The 8,030-nt window shown below is 58.3% G+C and overlaps 1 protein-coding gene across 1 annotated transcript in view; it reads left to right on the forward strand.

Annotated features, from left to right (window-relative positions):
- Positions 1–5,489, forward strand: part of LOC101650458 (trichoplein keratin filament binding) — an 11,753-nt gene extending 6,264 nt beyond the window's left edge. The window contains exons 8-13 of the mRNA XM_004709542.2: positions 179–245; positions 774–946; positions 1,600–1,681; positions 2,981–3,166; positions 3,344–3,487; positions 4,288–5,489. Of these exons, the coding sequence (XP_004709599.1) occupies positions 179–245; positions 774–946; positions 1,600–1,681; positions 2,981–3,166; positions 3,344–3,487; positions 4,288–4,320 (685 nt within the window). The 3' untranslated portion in view covers positions 4,321–5,489. The remainder of the gene's footprint in view (positions 1–178; positions 246–773; positions 947–1,599; positions 1,682–2,980; positions 3,167–3,343; positions 3,488–4,287) is intronic.
- The last annotated feature ends 2,541 nt before the right edge of the window (positions 5,490–8,030 follow it).

Below are 8,030 nucleotides of genomic sequence, written 5' to 3' on the forward strand. Positions count from 1 at the left end.
GCTCCTCCTGGGGAGCGGGACGGCTGGCTGGCTGGCATGGGCTCCTCACCACTTTCCCAGCCTGGTAGCTGGGGCCCGGTGCCCTCTGGCAGGCGTCCCGTCATGTGTAGTTGGCCCACCTGTGGGTAAGTAAGGCTCTGTGTGTAAGGCTGAGGGCAGCCCCGCTCTGCTCCCACAGGCGCTTCCTGAGGCATCAGTATAACTTGCAGCTCAGCAGACGTGCCCAGCAGGTCCGCGAGGAGCTGGTGAGTCCAGTGCGCATGCAGCCCGCCTGCCCTCGCCCTCTTGACCATTGCTCACATGCGAGGGCATTCTCCCAAAGGGCGGTCCCTGGCCTCCCCCAGAGGGGATCACTGGGCGCACAGCCTTCCAGAGAAAGAAGGGCTGGGGGGCTGGTTCTAACCAGAACTGAAGTGTGCACTTGACAGAGGAATGGGGAGCCGTGCAAAGGGCAGGGAGTCTGGCAGGATTCCTGTTGGCGGGAGCTTTGGGGAGTGTGCTCTCGGAGGCTGGGGCAAAGCCAGCCAGCCCCACTGCCCACAGCGGGGACCTGCTGCCCTGGCTCCCTCACAGCCGCCATCCTAGAGAGGACACAGGGCCATGGCCCTGGCTGTCCCGGGCTCCTGGTGTTTTCTCTCGTCCATCAAAACCACCAGGAACATCTGTGGCACCGCCAAAGTGGGCCCTAGGACACCTGCCGGTTTTCAGTTCCCAGGAGGTGGGCGGGCGCCCGGCATGGGTGGCGGCCACACGGGGCTCTGCTTGGCCCGCAGGAGGCAGACCAGCGGATCCTGCAGGCGCTCCTGGAGAAGGAAGACGAGAGCCAGCGGGTGCACCTGGCTCGACGTGAGCAGGCCCAGGCCGACGTGGCCTGGATGAAGCAGGTGCTTGAGAAGCAGCTGCAGCTGGAGAAGGAGCGGGAGGCAGAGCTGCAGGTGCTGCTGAGGTAAGGGCTGACAGCCATCTGGGCGTCCCTACCCCACTGGTCACCGCCGGAGGACCCTCACCTGTCACACCCATTTGTCCATCCTTCAGGAAGAGCACATCTTGGCTGTTGGGCCCAGCTTTGGGGGGTGTGGGTGGGGGGTGATTCCATTCTAGGGGGCTGAAAGTGGCAGTCACGTTAGAGGGTCGAGATGTGTTGTTCCAAAGTCTTAGAACTTTTTGAAAAACTGGCTCTGAATCAGGGAGCTGTTGAGTGCGGTGCACAAGTCTATACGGATGGGGCTGGATCCTCAAAACTGCCCCTGTTGAGTAGTCAGGTAACCTGAGAACAGGACACACTTTGTGCCAGCCTTGAGGATTTGAATCTGATGCCCAGCCCACCAGGCCGGCCCCAGGAGAGGGGACAGGAGGCTTGGACCCCAGCCCCTTCAGGGTCCCGATGGCAATGGTGGCAGAGCACATGGGGCGTTTTCTGAAAAGAGACGTGGTGTGTTAAAGAAGGCAGTTTCCAGTACGTACGGCAACACTCGTGGGAACATTGCCCTTCACCCGAAACTTTTAAAGGCTTGTACGAAGAACATGCAGGAGCCCAGGCTAGGGGCCTGGTGTGTTCTCTAGCTGACGCGCTGCTCTCATCCGGGTTGTGTCTGCCAGGGATGAGGCCAAGGAAGTGTGGGAGAAGCGAGAGGCAGAGTGGGCCCGAGAGAGGAGCGCACGCGACCGGCTGATGAGCGAGGTAACCGCAGGGGGCTCCGACAGCGCTTATCACAGTCCAAACAGCCATCGTGTCCAGCACATCTGTGCATAGGTTGCCATCACCATTTTCAAAACATTTTCTTTCTACTTGAGCCCTTGGCATCAGCTCCTCTTTTTTATCACCCTCCTTTACCTTTACCCTCATGACCTATTGATAAATTATAAAATAATTATTGTTTTCATATCGGATACCGTCTGCTGTCTCCCTTTGCCCACGTTTCTGTCGTTCATCCCCCTCGGTGGGGGTGAGGGGGTTTTATATGTCACTCCTTGCAATCGGTTCCCTTTCTCCCTCCTCTCCCCCTCCCTTCCCCCATGAATTCTTTTAAATGGTCTTAAATAGCATAAAGGCAATAGAAGCTTATTAGAAGATTCAGAAGTACAGAAAAGTGAAAAACTAGGACAAACCAAACCCCAGAGGCATATCAGCACCCACCTGTATCCACACATCAAACCCATTGCTGATGTGCTGACCAGTCACAGCGACACCTGGTGTTTCACAGGGGAATTGCGCCCCGTGTTTATATCTACGTGAACCACAGCCATGGAGTCAGGGCCGACTCTCAGCGACCCTGTGCAGTGTTTCTGAGGCTGTAAATCGTTACTGGAGCACTGGTAGGCTTGAACCGCCGACCTTGTGGTTAGCAGCTCCAACATGTATGGCCTCGTGGCATGGTGGTTATGTGTTGGACTACAGTCCGCAAGATTAGCAGTTCAAAGCCACCAGCCGCTCTGCAGGAGAAAGATGAGGCTTTCCACTCCCACAAAGAGTTACAGTCTCTGAAACCCAAAGGGGCAGTTACACCTTGTCCTACGGGCTCGCCAGGAGTCAGAATGGATGGACTGGAGGACATGAAGTTTTGAATTCTTCTGTTCCTGTGAAGGGGGGTTGGGGTGCAGGGGCTAAAGTGCTTGGCTGTTGACCCGACGGTCACTCATCAAGCGCTCCAAGGGCGGCGGAAGGGGCAGTCTGCGGCTGCTGTGTTAGGTGTCTTCGAGTCGCTTCCGACTCCGTGCACAACCGAGCCAAACACTGCGCCATCCTTGTCACATTCCTGTGCCTGAGCCCTTTGTTGCACCTCATTGAGGGTCTTCCTCTGCTGCTGCCCCCCCCCCCCACACACACACACACACACACTTCTCCAAGCATACTGTCCTTCCTGCTGGGCAGGTAACAAAGCAGCTGCAGCCTCTCCCAGGCTGGCAGGCAGAGCAGGCACATGGTAGAGTCACACTGGAACCTGCCCTGTCTGTCTGTCTGTCTGTCTGTGGAGGACAGGTTCTGGCGGGGAGACAGCAACAGATCCGAGAAAAGATGGACCAGAACCGGCGTGCCCAAGAGGAGTCCTTGAAGCAGCGGGAGCAGCTCATCTGCCAGCTGGAGGCGGTGAGGGAGCAGGGGCAGTGCGAGAGAGAGGAGAACGAGGCGCTCCGGGTGGCGTGGACGCAGGAGCTGGGAGCCCAGGTGAGGCTCAGCCCGGGGGGCAGCTGGCGGGCGACTCCCAGGCCTGTGACTGATGTCCCATCCATTTTGTTGCTAGTCAAAGCCCTGGCCACACAGCGGGGAGTCCGAGTTCCCTCCCCAGAGCACCCACAGGTGCACACTCCCCCGGCCGTGGCTGATGTTGCTCCTGACCCCCAGGTGGCAGAGCGGCAGCTGCAGGCGCAGGACGAGGACCAGCAGGAAAAGTTGATGGAGCAGGAGACCAGGCGGGCGGAGCAGCTCAACAATGCCCTCCTCCAGCAGGAGGCCCAGATGCTGGCCCGGCAGGGCTACCGGCCCAAGGTAGGAGCCTACAAGGGCCACCCAGGCTGCCCCTGCCCTGCTCCTCTCTCGTCGCTGTTTGGGCTGGTTTCAGTCCCCAGTGGGACCTCAAATGGCACCTGTCCACCCTGTCTGGGGACAGAGTCCTAGAAGAGGAGCCCTGAGGAGTGGTGGAGAAGCTGCAGGGCTGCTCTGGCTGCAGACAGCCCGGATGTCTGGGAGCAGGAGGCCTGCTTCCAGCCCTTTCGCCTCTCACCCGCTCTGCTTGTCAATCTCCCTCTGGTGGTCTCCCCCCAGCTTCTCTCTCCTGATCTAAGTGCCCTGCACAATGCACCTGGGGAGCTCTAAGCAAAGCTGTGACCTTGTCCGAGGGAGGGAGCTGCTGACTAGGCACCCGGATGACGAGGCCCCAGCGGGCCTGGCCTCAGCCCCTGCAAGCCCTGCTGGCAGCAGAGGGAGGGCTCCTTCCTCAGTCAGCTGGTTCCAGGAGGCAGGGAGGAGAGCCAGGCCTGTCTGCGGTTACCCTGGGATGGCCCAGATCACAGACCCTCCAGCCGCTCAGGAGCAGCCCTTGCCTTGGCTCCTCTGCCCAGGGATGGAGGAGGTGCCCAGGGCGAGGCTCCTACAGAGGCACCGGGAACCTTTTCTGAGCCCCAGACTGTTTACAGAGCCCTCACAGGCCTTGTATATGGCTAGTGGTCGGAGTTCCTGCTGTGAACGAAGCCAACCATTGAAGCTGGGCCTCTGGCTTGTACGTCAAATGGGAATGCATTCCCAGAGACTGCCGGTCTGATCAAGCCTCTATGTTCTTTGTCTTCCAGGCTTACGGACACCCCAAGATCGCCTGGAACTGACTCCGTGTATTTCATCAGCACAGGGGTGCGTGTGTCGGGGTTCGAGGTGTGTAGCAGCCAAGGCAGGTGTACGATACTTGGTGATGGCCACTGCACCCCCTCAGGGCTGTGAGCCCTCAGCCATGACTGGCCAGACCCTGAGGTGCTGAGCCTCCTTGGGAGCACCCTTCAGAGGCCCTTGCCTGCCTCTTGTGTCCGAGGAAGCCCATTTGATGGCGTCCACAGCTGCAGCCCCTTGACGCGAGCTTCTGTCCTCCGTACTAAGAGTGAGCTGTCCTGTTCCGTGGCAGGGCCTGTCCTTTCGTCTTTCCTTGTGCTGTCAGCCTCCTGCGAGAGCCTAGCTAGAGACGTGAGGCAGTCCTTCAGGACTGAAAACTGATGTAAGGAGTCTCTCTCACGAGCAAGCAAGGAGTGGGTCCGGGTGCCTTTACACAGGGCTCTTGGAGGAGCGCATCCGTCCTGTTTTGCGAAAGAAGAGTGATTAGCCAGTGGTCACTCCGATGGATGCTCTGTGGGAAGGTATGGTGTGGGGGACAACACTGGGGCGGCACTGCAGTGGAACGCCAAGCGTGGGGTTGGCACCTGGTGGCTTAATCCTTCAAAGGCAGCCCCCTCCAGACCCCGCCCCCTGCCTCGGGGAGGGCCTTCCACAGCTTTCCAGGATGTCCAGGCCCTGAAGGAGGTGCCTCAAGCCGGACGGCAGATCTGAAGGCCACAGAAGCTCCAAGGCCTGCACTCATGCCCATGACTGGCTGTGGTTCCATGCCCTGCCCTAGGCCTCAGCTCCCATCACGTGTTCAAGACTCCATGTCTCAGCACATTCTCATCTCTGCGGCTAATTACAGGACGCTTGGTCCATGGTCCCTAAAGCCAGAGCTGACTAAACCCCCTCCATCTCAGGGCTTGGGGTGGCCACACATGTCCACTGTGCACAGAAGCAGGTGTGGCTCTGGGTTGTCGCGGGAGCTATGGCTCCCGCCCGTCAGGAGATGGGAGCTGTGCTCCGACTCCGAAAACCACTGGCCATCTTACAGGCGGAAGCTTCAGAAAGACCACGAGAGTCCATGGTCTTCCATCCTGTTTTGGAGAACTTTGTGAAGCCCCTGGTACTGTCTGTGTCTCCTAACCAGTGTGAGCAGAATGTCTAATAAATGACATGCAAATACTGACTGAATAAATTGTGTTTCTTTCCTTTTCTCTTTGGTGTGTTTGCTGCCTGGCTGTCCCCTTCCTTCTCAGCATTAAGAATCAGGTTACACCGACTCAATAAGCCCACGCTTGGGCAAGGGAAAAGGCAGATGGGGGACACAGTGGCTGTGGCCATGGGCCCAAACAAGTGTCAGGCTGGCACAGACCAGGCAGTGGTCTGTGGCCGGAACCTACTTGACAGCACTTAACAACATATTGAATATGTATTTTATCTCTACCCATCCCAACCAACTGCCAGCAAGTTGATGCTTACAGTGGCCCTATAGGGTACAGTAGAGCTGCTCCCTAGTTTCCAAAGCAGTAAATCTTCATCTTTCTCTTGGGATCAAACTGCTGACCTTGTGGGTAGAGCCCCGCACGTAACCCACCAGGACTCTGTATTTCATCTCAAAGTGGGGCCAAAACATTTTTTAGAGCCTACACTCAGCACAGATTTGTGTTCTGGCCGTCCATGCAATGTTTAGTGCTCGTCACCAACATCATTCTTCCTTGTGCCTTGACTGGCTTTCACACACATGAAACAATCGAAGGTACCATGGCTTGGGCCAGGTCCTCAAAGTAGCATCATGCACATGCTTGCGTGCGTACACACACACACACACACACACACACACACTCCATTTATTCCATCACACAGTGACCCCTGTGGTGCCAAAGTAGGGTTTTCAATGGTTGAATTTGGGGGGGCGGGGGGCGGGGCAGATAGCCCGATGTTTCTTCCAAGGCCCCTCTGGTGGGCTTGAACTACTAACCTTTTGATGTGTGAACCACCTGTGCTGCCCAGGTCTCTGAAGCTCACAGGGAAGGCTGTTAGTGGTGTTCCAGGACACAGGGTGCTGTGGTGGTGTACATGTCCACCCCGGCTCGGGCACCGTTTCCAGCTGACTTTCTTGGAAGCATCGTACCTCGGCTCCAAGTCAGGCTTCCTTCCGCTCACTGGGGGGAACCCTCCTCAGATCCTGGGGGGTAGGGTGGGCAGTCCACCCAGACGGAAAGGGACCCTCCCGCTTCCAGACAGGTGGCGGGTGCTCCAGGAAGGCTGGCCTGGGTAACTTGGTGTGCCCCATGGAATCTAGCTGAATTGGGCAATGCCCCCCCCCCTTCAGAGCAGGGTCTCACTTGCACTGCATGGACTGAATATCTCAATTTGAAACAAAAGGTGAGAAAGGCAAAAATCAGGAATTGGAAGACCGGCCAGAAAGTGACACCATCCCCCACCCCCCACTACCCCAAGCCCTCTTCCTCCCAGCAAGCCTCCACCAGCAGGCTAGGGCCCACACAGCAATAACCCCAGGCCCGGGCTGGGTGGAGAAGAGGGGCTTGGCCCCTCTCCCCTGACACTTCCACCCCCTGGCATCCTCCCTCCTTCCGCACCTCTGCCAAGGTTGCGGTGATTTCTTGCTCGTTCCCGGAGACTTGTCCTTGTCAGCAAACACTGTTGAGGTGTAGGGACCAGGTGGCACAGGGGCCCGCAGTCTGGGAATGGGGGGTAGACACAGACCTTCAGTATTCCCGTGGTCGCTCAGAGCCTACCTGCCCCTCCTGGAGCGGAAGGACCAGAGCTCTCCGGCCCCCTCAGCGCAGGCACCACAGTGCCCTCTGCCACTAGAGGGGCGGCATGCTCTGGGGGACTTGTCAGTGACTGGCCACTGTGAGGGTCATAGAAACCCCCTCTGGCCACCTAGACGAGCAGTAACTAATGAACGCATTTTGAGGCTGTCAAAGGGGCCTTCCCCCACCCTTGATGAGACTTCACTTCCCCCCAAGTGGGCTTCCTGAGTGAGGGTTCAATGCACCAAAGCAGGTAAAAGCGTGTGGGGTGGGTGAAGTTCACAGTTAACAAAATCTCACGATTCGGCATCATAACCACCTGCCTCTGGCTACAGCAGCCGCTCAGTGCTGTGGGGCAACGGCTTGAAAATGGTCACAGCAGCCCCTCGGGCTCGAAGGAGGTGCTCACAGCCAGCCTGTAGCCCTGGGATCCCAGCAAGGAAGACCCATCCCACCCCTTCTTCCGTCTAGTCACCTCTTCAGACCATCATTAGGGGGCTGCGGATGGCCTTGACGAACCCCGACGCGTGCACGCACATGTGCGCCCCCGCCTGAACCTGCTTGCTGAGCCCACCTCAGGCAGTGAGCCTGACTTCACCTGAGAAGGGCCCACCTGGCGCTGCTTCCTCTCGCTCAATTCCTGACATCATGCTTGGGGCGCCCATGCACCCTAAGATCTCCGGAGGCGGAGTTGAAGGAAGCTGCCGTGGGAGGCGCAGAGAGAGCCCAGGCCATCTTACTGCTGCTGACAGAGCCACCAGGAGGGCTCCCAAAGAAACCCTGGTGGTGCACCCGGTTAAGCACCCAGCGGCGAACCGGAAGGCTGGTGGTTGGTACCCAGGCAGAAGCTCCACGGTCTCTGCTCCAGGAAGGACGGGCAGCAGTCCTGGGAATGGACCCTATGTCCCCAGGGCCTCCTTCCACCCTCCAACAACGGCAGGCTCACCACA

The sequence above is a fragment of the Echinops telfairi genome, unplaced genomic scaffold (assembly GCF_000313985.2).
Source record: "Echinops telfairi isolate 266 unplaced genomic scaffold, ASM31398v2 ScPeMD7_7412;HRSCAF=8450, whole genome shotgun sequence".
NCBI lineage: Eukaryota > Metazoa > Chordata > Mammalia > Afrosoricida > Tenrecidae > Echinops > Echinops telfairi.